At 42.8% G+C, this 23,494-nt stretch overlaps 1 protein-coding gene across 1 annotated transcript in view; it reads right to left on the bottom strand.

Moving 5' to 3' along the window:
- CPED1 (cadherin like and PC-esterase domain containing 1) overlaps positions 1–23,494 on the bottom strand; it is a 600,308-nt gene that overhangs the window by 343,837 nt on the left and 232,977 nt on the right. The window contains exon 7 of the mRNA XM_073573371.1: positions 3,728–3,870. Coding sequence (XP_073429472.1) covers positions 3,728–3,870 — 143 coding nt within the window. The remainder of the gene's footprint in view (positions 1–3,727; positions 3,871–23,494) is intronic.

Raw genomic sequence — 23,494 nt, 5'->3', positions numbered from 1 at the left:
GCCCAGTAGGAATATCCAGTGGCAATTGATTCTAGACATCTGATATAGGAAGATTTCCTCTCTCCAGTGTTTTTCCACTTTTTCAATGCCCCAAAAAAGGCTCCCCTTCAGGTGCCCACTATGCATATGTTTATAATGTTTGGATAATGGATGCCTTTTAATATTATAGGCATGTTTCTTCGTCCTAATACACAATTTGCGTTTTGTACATCCTATGAAAAGTTTTTGACAAGGGTATTTGATGCAATATATAACTCCTTTGCTGTAACATGAAATATGGTCCCCAGAAGTGCCTTCTGATGTTATAAATGTAGTGAGAGGGTTACAATGGCACATCACACATTTCTTATACGGAAAAAAGCCACGCGATGAATCGTTATTCTCTCTTCCCTTATATACACCAGGGTCCCTAATTACAGCTGGACCCAAGGGACTACCTTTGTTGCTATATGCCTATTGTTTAAAATAGATCTGGTGCAGGTATATTGCATTTAATATTCAGTTTATGCAAAGTATTATTTACACATTTAGGCAGACAGTGTATTTTTATGCTGCTTCTTTCCCCTTAATGGAAGCACTTGGTTAATGTTAGGGATGAGCAGCTACAGATGAGAATTCTATTTGTACCATTGGCCTATCCTCGGGTCTTGCCAATAGTGAATGTTTTATAAATGTAGTCATTAGACCACAAGCGCATCTATCATATTGGTAAACCAGAGATGATTCCACATATGTTGCTAGTAGGGAATCCAAAATATGTATTGCTGAATACCGTAGGACATGTTTGAATGTCTGAACCCCAAGCCACAAATGTGTTCCATATCATTCATCCTTTGGTGAAGAAAGCACTAATGGAACTTAAAAAGGAAAGAATAATACAAAATTAATTGCAAGACCGAGCATGAATGTAGTGTGTACTCTCATTGCTCCCTAGTGTCAAAACACGATTGAAATTTTTTTAATAAGTTATCAATCATCCATCAATTTATTTGCCATTCAAACATATTTATACTATATTTGCAGTGGAATGTTCTGAGAAGAGCCACGAATGGGCTTCAACATATACATATAGAAAGCAGTAAATTAATTTATGTATTTATTTCTGATATATTTTTCAGTACTTTACAAGTAAATGGTTGCAAACCTCATATTGCAAAATCATATTTTTTCCACTGATTCATTAAAGAGTTACTGGCTTACTGTATGTCAAGTGTGATGTAAATCTTGGGAAAATTCACATGTAAAGCGCCATGGAATAAATGGCGCTATATGAATGCATAATTATAGTAATAATAATATTGTATGGCTGACGAATGACCAGGATCAGTTACATTTGTGTGTTATGTAATTTTAGACAACAAGAGTGCAAGAGTATAGGATTACATCAATCAGCTTTTGGTGAAGAAGATTGGATGAAGACCATCAGTAGTGTCTTCAGTACCTAAAGTAAAAAAGATCAGCAGAAGTTCAGGAAACTTTAACATGGACAGAGGACTTACTAGAGACTTGAGCACTGATATGATATTTACGTTTGGTGGTGAAGGTAGAATGTAGCAAAGTAAAAAAATACATTTAGTCTTTATAAGTTAGAGGGCAAAACATAGATGGATACATGTGTGCTACCAGAGCCAAAAATCTGTAACTCCACCCCCAGACTTGTGGCCTAGTCCTCCGGTTCTCTGGCAAGTGCCACTATGAACTATATCAGTGTCAACATGTTTGATCCTATAATAAAGAAGGGAGCCACAGGCACTCTGTGCTACCTTTCCCAGGCTTGTAAGTTTCTGTAAGCATCCGGCCTAAGGCAGTACAATGACATCCATGCACTGCCCTTTCTTACATGCAAAGACAGAGGGAAACTCTGTGGTTATGGACTTAGGGGGATCAGATTAGGTGACAATAAGTTTTGTTTCTGGGGGGGTTTCCACACACAGTAGCATTATATGGGGGTTATTAGTAGAGAAGTTGAGTAAGCACTCAGAGGGGCATTATTACTATACATGGGTGCATTCATAGGGCAATATTGCTGGAGGGGACACACAGCAGGCATTATTACTGGAGAGGACACTCAGAAGGCATTATTATTGGAGGAAACACTTGAGAGCATTACTAAATTTGGGGGAATTCAGAGTACATTATTGATGGAATAGGAGAGGGGACACTCAAGGGCCATTACTACTGGAGGGAGAGCCCAGGAGACATTGCTAACGAACCGAATACTCTGGGGGCATTATTACAGCTGGAGACACTTGAAGCATTCATTACTGGAGGGAGAACTATGGATGCCTTGTCTAATCTCCTAAATCCCTGTGTGCCTTATATCATTGGTCTTCCAGGTTTGCAACACTCCTATAAGGCAACTCGGCCTAGTTATGCAGCAATATAGGAGTGCAGAATGTATAATACGTTTAGGGATTCCAAATTGGAATTTTTTTAGGAGCTGAAAAGAAAGCCAGTGCCACCCATCCTTTTCAGAATTCACAAAAAACGGCTGAATAAAATTTATAGGACTTGGTTTAAAAGGAAAATATTCTTTCACATTCTAAAAGGAAAAGGGTAAACTGAAGTAGGTCCATCAGCAGTTATGTCTACATCACGAAACACCCTGCCTAACAGTCCATTTCTTATATTACACACATAAACAGCTCTTCAGAAAAATTATGTTTCTAATATGTAAATGAGGCCTTTAACTAGTAATTAGGGCATTAAAGTTCCCAGATGAGTCGGTCCACTAAGCATTTTATCATGCCCCCGTGGGCGTGATAACATGGCTTACAAGCATGCGCACAGCTTTTTCCCATTACTACATTGATCCTCTGAAACCGGAAGCACATGATTGGAAGTCTTCTTCACTCTCTGAAGACGGGATGTGTACACTCAGCTTCAGAGGATCAATGAAGTGAGGGAAAGAAGCCAAACGCAAGGTTTGTATAGCGCTGGCTTGTAACCTATGTTATCATGTCCATGGGGGCGTGATAACCTGCTTAGTGGGATGACTAGTCTGGGAACACCCATCAACTGGTCAAAGCCTTCATTTATATATCATAAATGGACTTTAGAAATACTTTTTCTAAAGATCTGTTTATGTGTGTAATTCAATACAGGGACTGTTAGGCAGGGTGTTTAGATATGCAGAAACAACTGCCAGTGGTTATTAGTTAACGGGGACTTAACAGGTCCCATTTTATTTTACATATACTACAGATTCATTAACATAATGGTTTACCATAACATACTGTTGTCTCCTCATGGTGGTATTTCACCACTATAACTGCATTAAGCTGAATATGACTTGTACACAAACAGTAAAAAAACAATGATCACAGCTATGTCATTGCCTTATATCCTGTGTTCACACTGCGCTTCTGCAGTGCGTTTGGATTATTTTGTCTTCATCCCCCTAAAAATGATAATTCAGACAGACCATTGATGGGGGCCAAATACAGCAATGGCATGACCTCAAATTATCTCCATTTGTGTTGTTTTCTGAACGTAGTAATTTCTGTGCCCGTCTGAACAAATGGACAAGTTCAGAAATTGAACGGTGTTCATGTTATTGCAGTCTATGGCCATGTAGGGGTACGGAATGATCTGTACACACTGCCTGTGTGAACAGGGCCTTATATTGCATGTTATTACAGTTACACTTTGTTAATAAACCTAACTTTGCACTGGGTTACAGAACTGTGTTTCTTGGGGTAAAAAACCATCCCCGTGTTTCATTTACCTGCTCCATGAACTGTGTCCTGTAGCAGCTGCTTCACTTATCACCTCCAAGGTAAGTAACAATTTGCTTATCATCTCCTTTAAGGTGTTAAATGCTTGTAATGGAGAATCTGACTTGAAGAAATGTTCAAAAAACTTGTGAATCTGTGATGGGAATAACATAAATACCAAACATTTTTTTACAGAAAATTGAGAAGATTTCAAATCAAGATATTTACCGTGATTAATTGATGCTGTTTTCTGCCATTTATCACCTTGCAAACTGTCAATCACATGCACCTGTACTTAGGAGACGAGTCTTCTGCAACAAGATCACTTACCACATTCACACCCTGCAAACTTCTCGTCATCAACCGTCTCCAGATTCCAAGAAAATGTCCGTAAGATGATACTTACAAAACAACTTGCCACTTAAGTGCTCCGCCAGCAAGATACAATACAATTACCACCACACTCTCAGTGTTATTTGCTTGAAATTCTATACTATGGTCTGAACTACATCACCACATAGCAATCCTTTGGCAATTACACTAGTAGAGTCCAGTGAAATGACAACACTGAAGGAGTTGATACGGCTTAAGACAGATCGATCCCGCCAAATACTGCATGGCTGAGAAACATGATAAGGAGGAAAGAAGAAGGGAAACCATACATTAAAGCAGGTAGCCCGACGTCTGACGGACTTCCTTGGAGTTTGTGCTCTTTTTACCCTGCTGTGGTTATTCCTTTCTATGATCTAAGACTATAAACATTCTTAACATTTGTTTTGGATCAGTGATAATTGTTTTGCTTCTGGGCAAAGAACTGAATCTTTAATTAATTGGTCAAGCACTTGAAATTGTTAAGATATTCATTTTTACATTCTTCTGGCATCCGATGAAAGGAAATACTCTAAAATACTTCCTCAGTTAGGAAAGGGAACAAAAGCACAAACTACTATCAATATAGAGTAATGTGTGTGGCTGCAGGGATTAACTATGAGGAGGTCGATGAGCAAAAATGGTATGAGCTCAGTTCAGAAATTAGGGCTGCAGTCATACAAGCTAGTCCTAGCTGTGCTGTTTGGGATTTGTGGAACTGGGGATCATATGAAGAAGGGAAAAGAGAGCTACAGCTACAAAGTGAGACCACAAGGTACTACGTTTGGTAGATATGACCCACTGACCATTTTTATCTGTATGGTTAGATTTTAATTTGTATTAAAGGGAATCTGTCAGTAGGTTCAACCCTCTTAAGCAGTCTATATGGACACACAGGTCGTAGAAAGGTGAATAAAATGACTTCTTGAGTTCTGCAATCTAATGTCTTACTTCAGAGATATCCACATTTTTCTTATATGTAAATGAGCTGTTCAGGACTATGGGCCGAACACTGATCTACATGATAATTTGCCTCCAGAGCTTGTTTTATATAAAAGGTTGAGTTACTAGTGAAATACATGTAATGGCCTGTCTGTGCTCTCCTGATCTCACCACAGAGCTGTGTGTAATAATAACTGACACATCTGAAGGTTCTTCTAAGCTTCATCTCACAGGCAGACAGGATTGCAATTGTTGCAATACAGCAGAACTGAAAGAGCTGGAAAAAACGTATTTGTAAGGAGACAAAGTTCAGTCCTACTGTACTGTGTTAGGTACATGTCTCACACTGGTAACTCCCCCTTTTATGTAAAATAAGCTCTGGAGGCAGATTCTAATGCAGATCTGTGTCCTGCCCATATTTCTTAACTAACCACTTCTCCATTAAAGTAATTCCGATTAACTTCATATAAAGTTTAGCTGTTTTGCAGGCTTTTCCTGACATTTTCTTAGTTGCTTTTTACAGAAAAATCCATAGTCTGTAAACAGTGGGATCTCATTGTTAAACTTGTCAATCAGGATAAGGGTAAAAAAAAATGCCAAGGCATAACATATGTATACCATGAAACACTGTGAAGATGGTCATCAAGAAGTGGCTTAAATTTGGCACAACAGTGACATTACATAGAGCTGTACATCACTCAAAAATTGATAGAAACAAACAAAAAAAAAACAGAAAGGCAATTTGTCCAAATGGCCTACATAAAAATTAAAGGAGCTTCAGGAATTTCTGGCAAGTATTGGCTATGTAATACATGTGACAACAATCTTCTGTATTCTTTATTTATCTGGCCTGTGGGAAGCCATTTGTTACAAAGAAAAACATCCAATAATAGCTATGTTTTGTCAGCATGTGGTAAAACATGTTATGGCCTGATGAGTGTAAGGTTGATCTTTTTGGACATAATTTCAAAAGTTATTTTTGTTGCAAAGCCAACACTGAGCATCACCAAAACAACACCATACCCACAGTGAAACATGGTTGAGGCAGCATTATGCTTTATGTGTGGTAGCTGGAACTTGAGCTTAGTTAAGGTGGAGGGAAGTAAGAACAGTTACAAATATCTGTTAATTTTGCAAGAAAACCTACAGGCCTCTGCTAAAAAGCTGAAGATAAATATGAATGTCATCTTTCAGCATGACAATGAGACTAAGCATACCTCCAAATCAACAGAGAAGTGGTTTCACCAAAAAACAAAGTTTTGGAATGGTCCAACCAGAGCACAGGCGGGATTTGGAGCACTACTGCAAGGAAGAGTGGACAGATTGATAATTCTAGATGTTCCATACTAAAAATATTAAAAGTGTGCTTTAATTATTAGTTTAAGAATGTGCATACTTATACAACCGCATTATTTCAGCTTTTTATTTTTTTTCCACCCAAAAAGATTTTGCTTTATTTTTCAATTGAATTATACAGCTTTTGCGTGACATTAGAAGAGAAAAGAGTTCTGAAATTATTCTTCTTGGTATAATTTCTTAACAAGACAAGAACCTGACATTTTAACAGGGATTTGTAGATTTTTTAAGGGTCTACTTCTTGGCCTTAAAGGGATAGTCTACTACTTGGAAAACCCCTTCTAAATCTGACTGTTCACCCCATTAAAAAAGCACGTATATTCACCTCCCGTGCCGGCACCTTTCCAGCGGTATCTGCACTCGCTCTTCTGGGCTCCTATGAGGTGTTTACATCACGTGAACCTTGTGCCCAATCAGTGCCATAACTCTAACTCACTGTTAATTACTTAATGGTTTATGAAATTAACAGGAAGTTAATGCTCATTCCTGTCAATTACTTAAGCATCCAAAGACAGGGAAAGATAAGCTGAAGCTGATTGGGAGCAGGACTCACATGACATAAACACCTCATGAGAGCTCCGGGAGAGCGAGTGCAGACACTGCTGGAACGGCGCCAGCACAGGAGGTGAGTACAAGTATTTTTATCTTAATGGAGGCACACAATCAGTTTGAGAAGGGGTTGTCTTAAGGGCCCTTTACACATAGCGATATCGCTAGCAATATCGCTAAAGCATCACCGATTTTGTGACGCAGCAGCGATATTGCTAGCGATATCGCTACATGTGATACTTACCCCCAACCGGCTCCCCCGCTGGCTATCGCTGATCGCACGAGATCGGCCTGGTCCATTTCTCGTCAGCTGCTTCCAGCTGGTGCCGACGAGCGACGCGTGGACGTGGGTGGGAGGACGTCTTCATCGCCGCGTCTGAAAGGTTTCATGCCCAGGAGTTATAAATTCTGTGAAGCACTTGGGGGTTCAAAGTGCTCACCACACATCTAGTTCTTTGGGGGTCTAGTTTACAAAATGGGGTCACTTGTGGGGGGTTTCCACTGTTCAGGCACATCAGGGGCTCTCCAAACGTGACATGGTGCCCAATCTCAATTACATCCAATTTTGTCCCAAATGGCGCTCCTTCCCTTCCGAGCTCTGCCATGCGCCCAAACAGTGGTTAAGTTATAAACTTATGTGAAGCCCTTGGGGGTTCAAAGTTCTCACCACACATCTATATAAGTTCCTTGGGGGTCTAGCTTCCAAAATGGTGTCATTTATGGGGGGTTTCCACTGTTTAGGCACATCAGGGGCTCTCCAAATGCGATCTTGCGTCAAGCCAATTCTGCATTGAAAAAGTCAAATGGCGCTCATTCCCTTCCGAGCTCTGCCATGCGCCCAAACAATGGTTTACCCCCACATATGGGGTATCAGCATACTCAAGACAAATTGCACAATAACTTTTGGGGTCCAGTTTCCCTTGGGAAAATAAAAATTGGGGGTGAAAAGATCATTTTTGTGGAAAAATATGATTTTTTTAATTGCACAGCTGTAAGTTATAAACTTCTGTGAAGCCCTTGGGGGTTCAAAGTCCTCATCACATATCTAGATAAGTTCCTTCGGGGGTCTAGTTTCCAGAATGGGGTCACTTGTGGGGGTTTTCCACTGTTTAGGCACATCAGGAGCTCTCCAAACGTGACATGGCGTCCGATCTCAATTCCAGTCAATTTTACGTTGAAAAGTCAAATGGCGCTTCTTCTCTTCCGAGCTCTGCTATGCGCCGAAACAGTGGTTCCACCCACATATCAGGTATCAGCATACTCAGGACAAATTTCACAATAACTTTTGTAGTCCAATTTCTCCTGTTACCCTTGGTAAAATAAAAAAAATTGGACCAGAAGTAATTTTTTTGTGAAAAAAAGTTAAATGTTCTTTTTTTTAAACATTCAAAAAATTCCTGTGAAGCATCTAAAGGGTTAATAATCTTCTAGAATGTGGTTTTGAGCACCGTCAGGGGTGCAGTTTTTAGAATGTTGTCACTTTTGGGTATTTTCTATCATATAGACCCCTCAAAGTGACTTCAAATGTGATGTGATCCCTAAAAAAAATGGTGTTGTAAAAATGAGAAATCGCTGGTCAACTTTTAAACCCTTATAACTTCCTAACAAAAAAAAATTGGTTCCAAAATTGTGCTGATGTAAAATAAACATGTGGGAAATGTTACTTATCAAGTTTTTTTGTGTGCCATATCTCTGTAATTTAAGGGCATAAAAATTCAAAGTTGGAAATTTGCGAAATTTTCAAAATTTTTGCCAAATTTCCATTTTTTTCACAAATAAACGGAAGTTATATGAATGAAATTTTACCACTAACATGAAGTACAATATGTCACGAGAAAACAGTGTCAGAATCACCAGGATCCATGGAAGCATTCCAGAGTTATTACCTCATAAAGGGGACAGTGGTCAGAATTGTAAAACTTGGCCCGGTCATTAACATGCAAACCACCTTTGGGGGTAAAGGGGTTAAAAAGCTATCGTTATTTTAACTTTTTTCCCCTCTAAATCAATAGCACACTTGAAAATAAAAATCTTTGTAATTTATCTCATCAGACAATTCTGCTTATTTTTCCCCCTACACTGATCAATCATACATTTAAATATTCTCAATTCACAGGTAAAATCTGTCTTCAATGGGTACAGACTTTTCCATAAAGTGCTATTGAGAACTGTAAATGCTTTTTCAGGAGAACTTGAACCAGAATGTCTGTGTTTAACTCTAGCTCCAACCTTTATGCTCCATAAAATTTTAAAAGCCCACCTGCTATCTTATATTTCAGTAATGGGGAAATCTGTCTTCACGGAATACAGATTTTACCCAGAATTGTGAGTGAAAGAATCAAATTTCTCAAACATATATTAGAAAGCTTTTTATGTTCTTGTGTACAATTGATTAAATTAAAAAAAAAAAAAAAAGTTATTCTTTAAAATTAGGCCTGGACATTACAAATTTTCAAAAATAATGCCCAAATGGCTAAAGAGCTTGTGCCCTTCAAGTATAGATATAGTGATCATTGGGTTTCCCAGCTCACCTTTTAAAGGGAACCTGTCATGTCATTGGTAGCACCTAAAGTGTCCCCAGTGCATTGTGATGCAATGATCATCACTAAGACTTTTTTCCTTAAAATCACCATTGCAATCTTTAGCAAAAAGCACTTTATATAGTCATATCTTACCTTTTCGTTTAGTCATATGAGGGTGCATTTTGCTAAGAATTACAGCTGCGATTTTAATTAAAAAAAACGTGTTAGTGATGCACATTGCATCACTAACAATGCACTTGGGACACTTCACATGCTACAAATGATGTGACAGGTTTCCTTTAACCCCTTTCCGATGTTGGGCATAAGGGTGCGCCCACATCGGAATCACTCCCTTTGATGTGGGCTCCAGCACTGATCCCACATCTTACCCAGCACACGTCAGGCGTTTTGAACAGCTGACATGTGCCTCTAACAACTGTGGATGGAATCACGATCCACCCATGGCTGTTAACCCGTTTAATGCTGCTGTCAATCTCTGAAAGCGGCATTTAACTTGTGCTTCCAGCAATCCCGCCGTAAATTTTGCCAGATCGGTGACCCCATCACGTTATCGCGGGTCAATGGTTGGCATGACAACCAGAGGTCTCCAGCAGACCTCTATGTTTGCCAGAGCCAGATTGATATGAGCGCGGCCCAGAGGTTGGTGCTCATAGCAAGTGAGCATTTCAGTTACATACAGGCAATCTGATCATTACCTGTATGTAGCAAATCTGATCGGACAACTGCAGCTTCTAGTCTCCCATGGAGACTATTGAAGCATGTGAAAAGTTAAAAAAAAGTTCTTAAAAATATTAAAATAATAAAAAAACATAAGTTCAAATCACCCCCATTTCGACCCATTCAAAATAAAACAATAAAGAAAAATCAAACACTCATATTTGGAATCACCTCATTCAGAATCACCCAATCTATCAATATAAAAAAAGAATTAACCTGAACAGTAAACAACGTAATAAGAAAAAAATTAAAAACGCCAGAATTACGTTTTTTTGGTCACTGCTACATTGCAATAAAATGCAATAACGGGCGATCAAAGGATCGTATCTACACCAAAAAGGTATTAATAAAAACATCAGCTTGGTGTGCAAAAAATAAGTCCCCATGAAGCTCCAAAACATGAAAAATGGAGATGCTGTGGGTCTCGGAATATGGCGCCTGTTTTTTCAACAAAGTTTAGATTGTTTTTCAGCACTTAAATAAAAAAATGAAAAAGAACCTACATTTGTTTGGCATCTATGAACTCGTAATGGCCAGGAGAATCATAATGGCAGGTCAGTTTTAGCATTTATGTACATGGTAAAAAAAACAAGTGTGGAATTGCACTTTTTTTTTGCAATTTCACAGCACTTATACAAGATATGTTAAAACCAATCATGTCATTCAAAAAACAACTTGTCCAGCAAAAAACAAGCCCTCACATGGCCATTTTGACTGAAAAATAAAAAAAGCTATGACTCTAGGAAGAAGGGGAGCAAAAAACAAAAACGCAAAAACAGAAAACGGCCCGAGGGGGTTAAGGGGTTAAACACCTGACCATGTCTCTATTACATAAGAGGTTTTAGATCATTCTATCTACATAAATAGAAGTGAGAGGATCTTTTGAAATTCAAAATCGCTGATTTTGCAGAATATTTTCCAAAAATTAGATTTGTGGCAAATAAATTTGCTCAAATTTCAATACGAAAAAGATTTTATTTGCTCAGAAAATACATGTGGATGAGAGAAAGATAGCGAGGACCCTGCTTACCATAAAAGCTTGCACTCTGTAGGAGTGAGAGACTTAGTTTGGGGTCACACTTGCAAGTGAGATGCGAGAAACCCGCACGATTCTCTCGCATCAATACCCAGCACTACAGCCGCACACTCCAGTCCGAGTGCCGGGCATTGATGTGAGAGACTTGTGCAAGTTTCTCGCATCACACTCACAAGTATGACCCCAGCTCTACCCCAGGCCTCTCGAAATGGAAAATGACTGCCTTACAAACTGTGCTTTACTGGGAACTGCTAAACTGTGATGGGGCAGGTAGTCACCATCACTGAACAATATATAATCTGTAAGATCTCATAGCTGCAGGGCATTATGGGGAGTCTGCGTAGCCATGCAAAATGACATTAGCCCCTATGTGAAAATATTAAAATTTGCTTGAAACTGCAAAATTACAGGAAATTTGACACAAATTGGATTCTCCGCTGTTCAATTAGCTCATCTCTAGACAGTGTTTTGTAAAATTCTAGATACTCAGTACATTGTGCATTTTGGAATATGTTGTTTGCTCATCCACAAGAAATGAAATTCATAAAGACTAGCTTGGCCCGTACAAAATTTTTGCACATTGGTCGTCGGGGCGAAGACAATTTCAGCAAAAGCAATCTGGTTAAATGTAAATGTACTGTATTTCATGAGCTGATGAACACAGACAGGTATTTATATATGTAGATTAGTAATACAATAAATTGTTTTGAGAAGTAGAGGCCAAAAAATGTTTTCCGGTTGAGGTGCCACCTGCAGGTCATTGTGTCTCACTGCAGGTTTATGAAAATGAATGTGTCATGATCCAAGGTGGATCTGACAAGTAAATGGACAAAGTGAACTTTTTTTTCCTTTGGCTTGGTGCCAAAGTGGTGTGATTGCCCCCCGGTGGCCATTAGAATTATTACACATGGTGTCATTCATTCTAAGTTGCCCCGGTGGTGGTGAGCGGTAGTGCACTTTAGTTTCTTTGGTTTAATGTGCACGTAATTATAAATCAGGTGTGAGGCTCTATAAAAGAGAGTCAGGTGTGTTTGATCACTGTTGGTGATAGTTAGTCATTCACAAGGAAGCCTGCCTGGGTGATGAAGGAGCTGAATGAGAGTCCTGGGCAGCCCAGCTAGAGGGGTTGAGTCAGCTATGGAGTCTGCAAGGAGTGCTGGCATGGATTGGTGGTGTCCAACGATGTGGTCTGCAAGAAGGGCTGGCATGGCGTGGTGGAGTCGCAGTTTATGGTGTCGGCAGGAAGTGATTGCATGGCTTGGTGGAGTGGCGACTATGGTGAGAGTTGCACTCAGCATGCTGGACTTGGTTGCTGAAAACTGGACTCAAGCATGCTGGATTTGTTGGCAGAAAAGTTGGACTCAAGCATGCTGGACTTTTTGGCAGAAGCTGGACTCATGTTTGGGACTCTGTTTACTGGGCAGCTGCAATTGGTGGTGGACTGCTCCAAGGCTGCACTATGGTGATGGATCCGGTTATGGTGATGGATCCGGTTGGAGGAGAAGATGCACGCAGGTGGTGGGCTCTGTTGCTAGGAGCGTATGCAACAGAGCAAAGCTAAGTGGTGTTCCCCCTGTATTGTCATTTTCCCTTGTGTGTTTAGTGCAGTGGTGGTATTAGTTTCCGCACCAACCAATTCCCTAGTGAGGGTTTAGGGTCAGGGCGAGTCAGGGTTTTAAGGTTCCTGTGCGTCGCCCGGTGCGGAACCAGCATAGGGAACGTTAGGAGTGCAGGGACTCTGGCTCAGGGGAGTGCAGGAGGTCTCCACGTCCCTATTCCCTATCGCAGGGCCCACCATTGTTAATGTTACCCAGGTTCCCCTTTATTATTTAAATTCACCTTACTGGAGGCGGGGTTTCCAGACTATTGTATAAATACGTGTAATACCTAAATTCGCCAGTTGGAGGCGGTGTATCCAGCTGCACGTCTTATTATTTAAATTCACCCAACTGGAGGTGGTGTATCCAGGGTCACGTGTGTCATATGGATTTGCCTTGTGGTACTCGCTGCGTCCAGACACACGTGACCGTGACAGAATGTTTAAACTGTATTTAGTGATAAAATCGTGGATGTGTGGTTTGTTTGGCTGTATTCTTGCTGAAGGGAGCAAGTTTACCTTTCAAATGGTGCATCATGTGTGTGTGGGGGGCAAAATAATGAGCAAAAAAGCAGTGCATGTTGACAAATGTGTTGGTAGTGTGCTTTGGGGTACTATGGTGCCACCTGCAGGTCATTTTTCCTTACTGCAGGTTTATGAAAATTAATGTTTAAATGGAATTTTGTGAACAAATCGTGATTGTGTGGTTTGTTTGGCTATTTTCTTGCTGAAGGGGGCAAGTTTAGCTTTCAAATGGTGTATCATTTGTGTGTGTGAGTGCAGTATGAACGGGGGCACAAAGGAATCACCAAAAAGCAGTGTTTAGAAATAATAGAATAGATTAAATGATAAATGTATGAACCCCAAATGGTTCATACAGAATGCACATTCCTGAATGCCAAGATGAAAAAAGAAAAAGATATTCACTACTGAAGAACAAATTGGTTTTGTCTTAATAGAATTAACAAGTTATAATTATTCTTGAATAATTAACTTGACGATGGCTTTTCAAGTTAAATTACATTTCTTTTATTTAATACTCAAGAAGTTTACTTTAAGGCTGTGTGCCCACAATGCGATTTTTACACTGTGTTCCAAATTATTATGCAAATTGGATTTAAGTGTCCTAAAGATGTAATTTTTTTGTTTTTCAAATAAACTCATAGATGGTATTGTGTATCAGGGCTCTTTGGATCACTGAAATCAATCTCAAATGCCTGTGATAATTAGTAGAGTTGAGCGACTTTTGGTTTTTTAGGGTCGAGTTTCGTTTCGTGAAACCCGACTTTTCCAAAAGTCGGGTCGAGCAAGATCGTCCGATTATAGGGAAAAGTCGGGGTCGTCCCGAAACACGAAACCCAATGTAAGTCAATGGGGAATAAAAGTCGGCAGTGAGAGGAGGACAGGAAACACACCTACAGTGCCCATTTGAATGCCAAAAGCATCAATTCTTCTTACTTAAGCTTGTCAACCTTAATTAACTTCATAATACAAGTTACGCACTGAAAAATGGGGGTTATTTGGCTAAAGTTGTGGGGGGGGAGGGCTGGCTGCAGGTTTTCATGTGCCCTGAGCGAAAGAGCGCCCCTTTAACACATACCACAACTCATCATGCTCCGATACGGCAGATAAATAGCGGTATAGTACAATGAAAAATACCTCACTTTTTACATCTCATGATGAGGCCCATCTATTTCTCCATACAGAATCATTGGTCCCATATAATGTTTGAAACAGTATATGATGAGCTCCACATAATGCTACAGTATATGTTGGTCCCCATGGATGAAGCTCCACTGTCTTATGGGCCCAAATAATGCTCCAAACATAATGGGCCCCATTTCTAATGCTCTAGTGTATAATGGGCCCTGTAAATGCTGCTCCAGTGTCTGATGTCCACCTTTGGAATGTTCCAGTGTATGGTGGGCCCCATCTATCATTCTCCAGAGTATAGTGCTCCCCAAGAATTGCTGTCCCAACATTGAAAACAATCAAATAAGTCTCCTCGCTAGGGAATCCCTGTACTTGTCTGGACAGGTGCTGTAGCTTGCTTAACAGCTCGCCAGCCGTTCTCACGCCCAATATGGATTGCACAAAGGTTAGAAAGGGTACCGTATCCATGGATAACATGTATGGATAGCGTACACATTCAAAATATATGTCTCAGGAGGCAGGCTCAGACGGTGTTAAGCCCAGTATGGATTGCACGTGATTGCACAAAGGTTAGAAAGGGTACCGTATCCATGGATAACATGTATGGATAGCGTACACATTCAAAATATATGTCTCAGGAGGCAGGCTCAGACGGTGTTAGGCCCAGTATGGATTGCACGTGATTGCACAAAGGTTAGAAAGGGTACCGTATCCCTGGATAATATGTATGGATAGCGTACACATTCAAAATATATGTCTCAGGAGGCAGGCTCAGACGGTGTCAGGCACAGTATGGATTGCACGTGATTGCACAAAGCTTAGAAAGGGTACCGTATCCCCGGATAACATGTATGGATAGCGTACACATTCAAAATATATGTCTCAGGAGGCAGGCTCAGACGGTGTTAGGCCCAGTATGGATTGCACGTGATTGCACAAAGGTTAGAAAGGGTACCGTATCCCCGGATAACATGTATGGATAGCGTACACATTCAAAATATATGTCTCAGGAGGCAGGCTCAGACGGTGTTAGGCCCAGTATGGATTGCACGTGATTGCACAAAGGTTAGAAAGGGTACCGTATCCCCGGATAACATGTATGGATAGCGTACACATTCAAAATATATGTCTCAGGAGGCAGGCTCAGACGGTGTCAGGCACAGTATGGATTTGACGGCCCAGATTACACAGCGGAGGAGCAGGGAGAGGTAAAGATTGCAAATGCTGGGGCCCTGCCCAAGCAAGGGGGGCCCACTCGTGGGCGTCGGTACTGGCACCACCGCCGTCAGAGACACTTGATTGCACTATGAGGGACCCTGTGCCAGTGCCCGCGCCCAAGAGTCGGCCTACCCACCTGTCCAGGGCAACGGCACTCGCACGGTGTCGTGCGGTAGGTGGTGACCCCGGCCATGGGGGGGAGGCAGCACAGTTAGGGAGTTTTAGAAAGTGGCATATGTTGATGTTGGACATTCAGCTGATGCAAAAGGCGAAATAGGTGAAGTACCAGGAAGAGGTGGACCAAAGCAAGCCATTTTTCTGTCACCCTATGTGTCATCAGGGGAAGGTGGGACAAAATCCTTGGAAACCCATGCGTGGTTCATTTTAATGAAGGTTAGATCATCCACATTTTGGGTTGACAGACGGGTCCTTTTTTCTGTCAGGATTGATCCAGCTGCACTGAAGACTCTTTCCGATAGCACACTTGCAGCTGGGCAAGCGAGCTCCTGTAAGGCATATTGGGCCAATTCAGGCCAGGTGTCCAGTTTAGCGGCCCAATAGTCAAAGGGGAATGACCTGTGTGGGAGAACATCGATATGGGAGGAAAAGTAGTTTGTAACCATAGTTGACAACTGCTGTCTCCTGTCACTTTCCATCGATGCAGTATTACCAGTTGTGTGAGCGGTATTTGAAAAATCAGTCCACAACATTGTCATGAAACCCCTGTCTCCAACACCACTTCTGCTGTGTGCACCACGAACACCTCTGCCAAGCTGCCCCCGGCCCGTACGGCTCGTGTGAGAACCATCACCGCTGCTGTGTGCTGGGAATGCCTCAAGCAACCGATTTACCAGAGTTGCTTGTTTATTAGCCAATATTAGGTCAAGGTTCTCCTGTGGCATGATGTTTTGTAATTTGCCTTTATAGCGTGGATCCAGGATGCTGGCCAACCAGTAGTCGTCATCGTTCATCATTTTGGCAATGCGGGGGTCCCTTTTTAGGATCCGCAAGGCATAATCTGACATGTGGGCCAATGTTCCCGGTGTCAATGATGCACTGCGAGTGCTGGGTGGAGGAGCACTTTCTGGCAAATCCACATCCCTCCAGTCACGCACAAACCCTGTACCAGACCTTGCCACGCCAACATTTTCACTTGCCCCACGAGATGCATCCTCCTCCCCTAAGTAATCATCCTCCTCCTCCTCCTCTTCTTCCTCCACCTCGTCCAGGAGAGGTCCCTGAGCAGACAATGGCTGAATGTCATCAAGGATTCCCTCCTCCTCTTCCTCCTCATCAACATTGGCTGCAGACGCCTGCTCCTTAAGGTGCGTCAAAGTTTGCATGAGCAGACGCATAAGTGGGATGCTCATGCTTAGGATGGCGTCGTCTGCGCTTACCAGCCGTGTGCATTCCTCAAAACACTGAAGGACTTTACAAAGGTCTTTCAGCTTCGACCACTGCACGCCTGTCAACTCCATGTCTGCTCTCAAAGTGCCTGGCCGTGTATCCTCCCACAAATGCATTATGGCCTGCCTCTGCTCGCACAGCCGCTCCACCATGTGCAGGGTGGAGTTCCACCTTGTTGCAATGTCGATAATGAGGCGGTGGTTGGGAAGGTGGAGCAATCGCTGCAGCTTCTGCATACGAACGGAGTGTACAGGCGACCGGCGGATGTGCGTGCACAGTCTTCGCACCTTCTGGAGCAGGGCTGTTAACTCCGGATAATTTTTGAGGAAGCACTGCACCACCAGGTTCAAGGTGTGAGCCAAGCAAGGTATTTGGCTGAGTTTTGAAAGGGCTATGGCTGCCACAAAATTACGGCCGTTATCACTAACTACCTTGCCTGCCTCAAGATGTACACTGCCCAGCCATGACTCAGTTTTTCGCTTCAAGTACTCGGCCAGCACCTCGGCGGTGTGTCTGTCGCCCAAACACATCATCTGCAACACAGCCTGCTGACGCTTTCCACTAGCTGCTCGATAGGGGGACACATCATGTGCAACAGTGGCAGCTGCAGATGGAGTGCTCATACGACTGCGCTCTGTGGACGAGCGTTCGCTTCTGGAGGAGGAGGAGGAGGAGGGTCGAACGCCTACAGCCAACTGTTTCCTATACCGTGGGCTAGGCAGCACTCTCCCACCACCGCTGTCCCCTGTGGACCCTGCATCCACCACATTAACCCAGTGCGCAGTGATGGACACGTAACGGCCCTGGCCATGCCGACTGGACCATGCATCAGTTGTGAGGTGCACCTTTCCACTCACTGACTGCTTGAGTGCATGGACAATGCGGTCTTTCACATGATGGTGGAGGGCTGGGATGGCTTTGCGAGAGAAGAAGTGGCGACTGGGTAGGTCATAGCGTGGTACTGCATAGGCCATGAGTTCGCGGAAAGCTGTGCTTTCCACCAACCGAAAGGGCATCATCTCAAACGAGATTAGTTTGGCAATGTGGGCGTTCAAACCCAGTGTACGCGGATGAGAGACTGAGTACTTTCTTGACCTACTCATAGTGTCTGGGAGGGTGAGCTGGACTTCAGAGCTGCATATGGTGGAAGTAGCGGTGGACAGGGCGGACTGAGAGAGGGTTGATGATGGTGATGGAGTTGGTGTTCTTTCTGATGGCCTAGAATCAGTCTTTCTTTGATATAACAGTGGGATTCCCTGACTGCTGTGGTCTTGCAACGACACCTCAACATTTGCTGCTGTGCTAACCGGTGGGCTTACAGTGGGGGAAACAATGTAGCGTTGCTGACTACCTTCGTTGTGATCAGTTGCACATGTGGCACTTGAGGTTTGGTGTTGTGTCCACGCTTGCAAGTGCATGCTGGTTAAATGTCTAAGCATGCAACTGGTATTCAAATTTTTCAGATTTTTCCCTCGGCTAAAGGTCTTTGTGCACTTCTTACAGATAACCTTGGCCTGATCATGAGGATTTTGTTCAAAAAAGTGCCACACTGCACTCTTCCTACTTTGGCAGACATTTTGCGGCCTAGCACGCTGTGATCTTTTGACCCTCTGGACAAGCTGTCCAGCAACTCTTTTGATGTTTGGAACCTGTCTTTGGAGTGCTCCGGGCCTGCCAGATAACAGCTGTTGCGATGTCGATGTCTGCTGTGGATGCTCCTCATCTGAGCTATTGGAAGCAGCACCCTCTTCCCCCAATGGATGCCAATCTGGGTCAACAACTGGGTCATCCATCACCTCCTCTTCTATGTCATGTGCACCTTTCTCTGTGTCACCGTGTATGGTGGTATAGTGTGCGGGAAGGGGCACCTGAGTCTCATCAGGGTCAAAATCTGGCTCTGTACACTGCGAGGAAAATGTAGTGCTCTGAGTGAATGTACCAGCAGAATCATCCATCAGCGGCTGTGCATCAGTGCACTCCATGTCAGATTCCTCTTGGCCTGGGTAATTCACCATTTCACTTGATAATCCAGGCATGGTATGTGAAAACAGCTCCATGGAGTAATCAGTAGTATGGCCTGCGTCATCCTTCAATCTTGGTTGGGGTGAAGGACACAAGGAAAGGTGTGGTTCATGAACATGAGCCTCCAATGACGACTCAGTGCTTTTACTTTTTACAACTGAAGAAGAGGAGGCGATAGAGCTGGAGGCTGAGTCAGCAATGTAAGACAAAACTTTTTCCTGATGCTCTGGCTTTAAAAGCGGTTTGCCAACTCCTAGAAAACTAAGCGTTCGAGGCCTTATGTAGCCAGACGATGACGCAGGGTCAGCACCCCCTGCATTCGGTCCTATTTTGCTCTTGCCACTACCATCAGATCCACCACCAACACCATCATTACCAGCTGCCAACCCCCGCCCAATTCCACGGCCTCTTCCACCAGCCTTCCTCATTTTTGGTAGAAATGTAGACAAAATCCAACAAACTATATAGTAATATAAAACAAGGTACAAGGTGTCTATAGGACAGGGGAGATTTAGAATTTCTGCACACACTTGTGGACAGTGGACACTTGTGGATTGTCTGAGGCCCACTGATATCTGAGCGCTATGCGACAGGCTCGATGGCACAGCTGCCTGTGACCAAAGTGACGAGAGGATAATGGAGATTTTGAATCTCTGCGCACACTTTTGGACACTGGACACTTGTGGATTGTGTGAGGCCCACTGATATCTGAGCGCTATGTGACACGCTCGATGGCACAGCTGCCTGTGACCAAAGTGACGAAAGGATAATGGAGATTTTGAATCTCTGCACACACTTTTGGACACTGGACACTTGTGGATTGTCTGAGGCCCACTGATATCTGAGCGCTATGTGACACGCTCGATGGCACAGCTGCCTGTGACCAAAGTGACGAGAGGATAATGGAGATTTTGAATCTCTGCGCACACTTTTGGACACTGGACACTTGTGGATTGTGTGAGGCCCACTGATATCTGAGCGCTATGTGACACGCTCGATGGCACAGCTGCCTGTGACCAAAGTGACGAGAGGATAATGGAGATTTTGAATCTCTGCGCACACTTTTGGACACTGGACACTTGTGGATTGTGTGAGGCCCACTGATATCTGAGCGCTATGTGACAGGCTCGATGGCACAGCTGCCTGTGACCAAAGTGACGAGAGGATAATGGAGATTTTAAATCTCTGCGCACACTTTTGGACACTGGACACTTGTGGATTGTGTGAGGCCCACTGATATCTGAGCGCTATATGACAGGCTCGATGGCACAGCTGCCTGTGACCAAAGTGACGAGAGGATAATGGAGATTTTGAATCTCTGCGCACACTTTTGGACACTCGACACTTGTGGATTGTGTGAGGCCCACTGATATCTGAGCGCTATGTGACACGCTCGATGGCACAGCTGCCTGTGACCAAAGTGACGAGAGGATAATGGAGATTTTGAATCTCTGCGCACACTTTTGGACACTGGACACTTGTGGATTGTGTGAGGCCCACTGATATCTGAGCGCTATGTGACAGGCTCGATGGCACAGCTGCCTGTGACCAAAGTGACGAGAGGATAATGGAGATTTTGAATCTCTGCGCACACTTTTGGACACTGGACACTTGTGGATTGTGTGAGGCCCACTGATATCTGAGCGCTATGTGACACGCTCGATGGCACAGCTGCCTGTGACCAAAGTGACGAGAGGATAATGGAGATTTTGAATCTCTGCGCACACTTTTGGACACTGGACACTTGTGGATTGTGTGAGGCCCACTGATATCTGAGCGCTATGTGACAGGCTCGATGGCACAGCTGTGACAAAAGTGACTAGAGGATAAGGGAGATTGGATTGCTTTTAAAAAAGCAGTTTGCGGAGCAGTGGGTAAACAGCAATGCCAGCGTGTCAGGAAGCCTTAAAAGGCAGTCCAACAACCAACACCACTGATACACCACAATATAGCCTCCCCTTGCACTGCACACACAGTCACTTGTGTGTTGTGCAGGCCAAATCGCTAGCAGCAGAAGCAGTTTTTTTGTCTTCTTCCCTGCCTAACTCTCTCCCTACAGAATCAGCAGCAACCTCTCCCTATACTAAGATCGGCAGAAGTAAGATGGCGGTCGGCGTGCAAGCCCTTTTATACCCCCTGTGACGCCCACCAAAGCTAGCCAATCACTTGCATGCCCTTCTGAAAGATGGTGGTGACCCGTGCCTAGGTCATCACGTTGCCCACAGTGTCCGTGGATCCTGATTGGCTGAAAAAGAGCGCAAAACAAACTTTTGAAACGCGACTTTGGCGCGTAAGTCGCCGACCTCGTGGCCGACCTCATCCTAGGGTTGGGTTTCGTTTCATGAAACCCGACTTTGCCAAAAGTCGGCGACTTTTGAATTTTTTCGACCCGTTTCGCTCAACTCTAATAATTAGTTTACCAGGTGAGCTCAATTAAAAGAAAACTACTTAAGAATGATGTTCCACATTATTAAGCAGGGCACAGGTTTCAAGGAATTTAGGAAATAAAAAGGATCTCTCTGCTGCTGAAAAGCATCAAATAGTGCAATGCCTTGGTCAAGAGATGAAAACATTAGATATTTCCCAAAAATTTAAACGTGATCATTGTACTGTTAAGAGATTTGTGGTTGATTCTGAGCACAGACATGTTTGTGCTGATAAAGGCAGAATGAGGAAGGTTTCTGCCAGGCAAGTTCATTGGATTAAGAGAGTGGCTGCTAAAAAGCCATTACAAACCAGCAAACAGATATTTAAAGCTGCTGGTGCCTCTGGAGTCCCTCGAACCTCAAGGTGTAGGATCCTTCAAAGGCTTGCTCTGGTGCATAAATCTACTATTTGGCCACCCCTAAACAGTGTTCACAATCAGAAATGGTTGCAGTGGGCCCAGACATACATGAAGACTCATTTTCAAACAGTCTTGTTTACTGATGAGTGTCGAGCAACCCTGGATGGTCCAGATGGATGGAGTAGTGGATGGTTGGGGGATGGCCACTATGTCCCAACAAGGCTGCGACGTCAGCAAGGAGGTGGAGGAGTCATGTTTTGGGCCGGAATCATGGGGAAACAGCTGATAGGGCTCTTTAAGGTTCCTGAAGGTGTGAAAATGACCTCTGCAAAGTATATAGAGTTTCTGACTGACAGCTGTCTTCCATGGTATTAAAAGCAGAAACGTGCCTTCAGGAGCAAAATCATCTTCATGCATGACAATGCACCATCTCATGCTGCAAAGAATACCTCTGAGTCATTGACTGCTATAGGCATAAAAGGAGATAAACTCATGGTGTGGCCACCATCTTCCCCTGACCTCAACCCTATAGAGAACCTTTGGAGTATCATCAAGCAAAAGATCTATGAGGGTGGGAGGCAGTTCACATCAAAACAGCAGCTCTGGGAGGCTATTCTGACTTCATTCAAAGAAATACAAGCAGAAACTCTCCAAAAACTCACAATTACAATGGATGCAAGAATTGTGAAGGTGATATCAAAGAAGGGTTCCTATGTTAACATGTAACTTGGCCTGTTAAGCTATTTAACTCCAAAATATCCTTTTTGTTCAGTGAATGTGACCTCCTAATGCTGCAAATTCCACAAATGAGCATTTTCAGTTCTTTAAAACATATCAAATGTTTAGAAATTCTACTGTGCCTAATAATTTGGAACAGTGCAATTTGAGTTTTTATTCATTTTGGAGATTATACTGTTATTATTGGGAGGTTTCTTCAATAAAATTTGATGTATACGCTAACCGGTGATGACTTTTATTAGACTGACTGTCATTTGTACTGACTATTTAGGAAAATCAGAGAAAAATATCATTTGGGCCCATAGCCTAAAAAAATGTTCAGACCTCTCTTTTTCAACCAAAGTACAATGGTGTTTGCAATATCTACAAAGTTACTCTGACAGAGACACCTGATGGCTGTAAAGTAGACAAGTGACGCACTGCATTCAAGATGTTCAACAAACATGTTCAAGATTTAGCAAAGCTAAAAGATTTCAAGATTCACACAGATCTAATTTCAGATCTGAAAAGCCATCTCTGATGAATGACAACATCCTCTTATAGGTTAGGGGAGCGCCATGCGGTGTACAGTATAGAGCTAAGTACAATAATTCGGTCAGTGAGTCATAAACAGAAAAAATGAGGCCACATTCACACGCTCAGTATTTGGTCAGTATTTGACCTCAGCATTTGTAAGTCAAAAACAGGAGTGGAACAATCAGAGGAAAAGTATAATAGAAACATGTCATCACTTCTGTATTTACAGGTGCTTCTCACAAAATTAGAATATAATCAAAAAGTTAATTTATTTCAGTTCTTCAATTCAAAAAGTGAATCTCATCTATTATAGAGAGGAGTTACAAACAG

Source organism: Dendrobates tinctorius, unplaced genomic scaffold, assembly GCF_039654945.1.
Source record: "Dendrobates tinctorius isolate UK_male_01 unplaced genomic scaffold, ASM3965494v1 ptg000035l, whole genome shotgun sequence".
NCBI classification, from domain to species: domain Eukaryota; kingdom Metazoa; phylum Chordata; class Amphibia; order Anura; family Dendrobatidae; genus Dendrobates; species Dendrobates tinctorius.
This window is presented reverse-complemented; position numbering and strand designations above follow the sequence as displayed.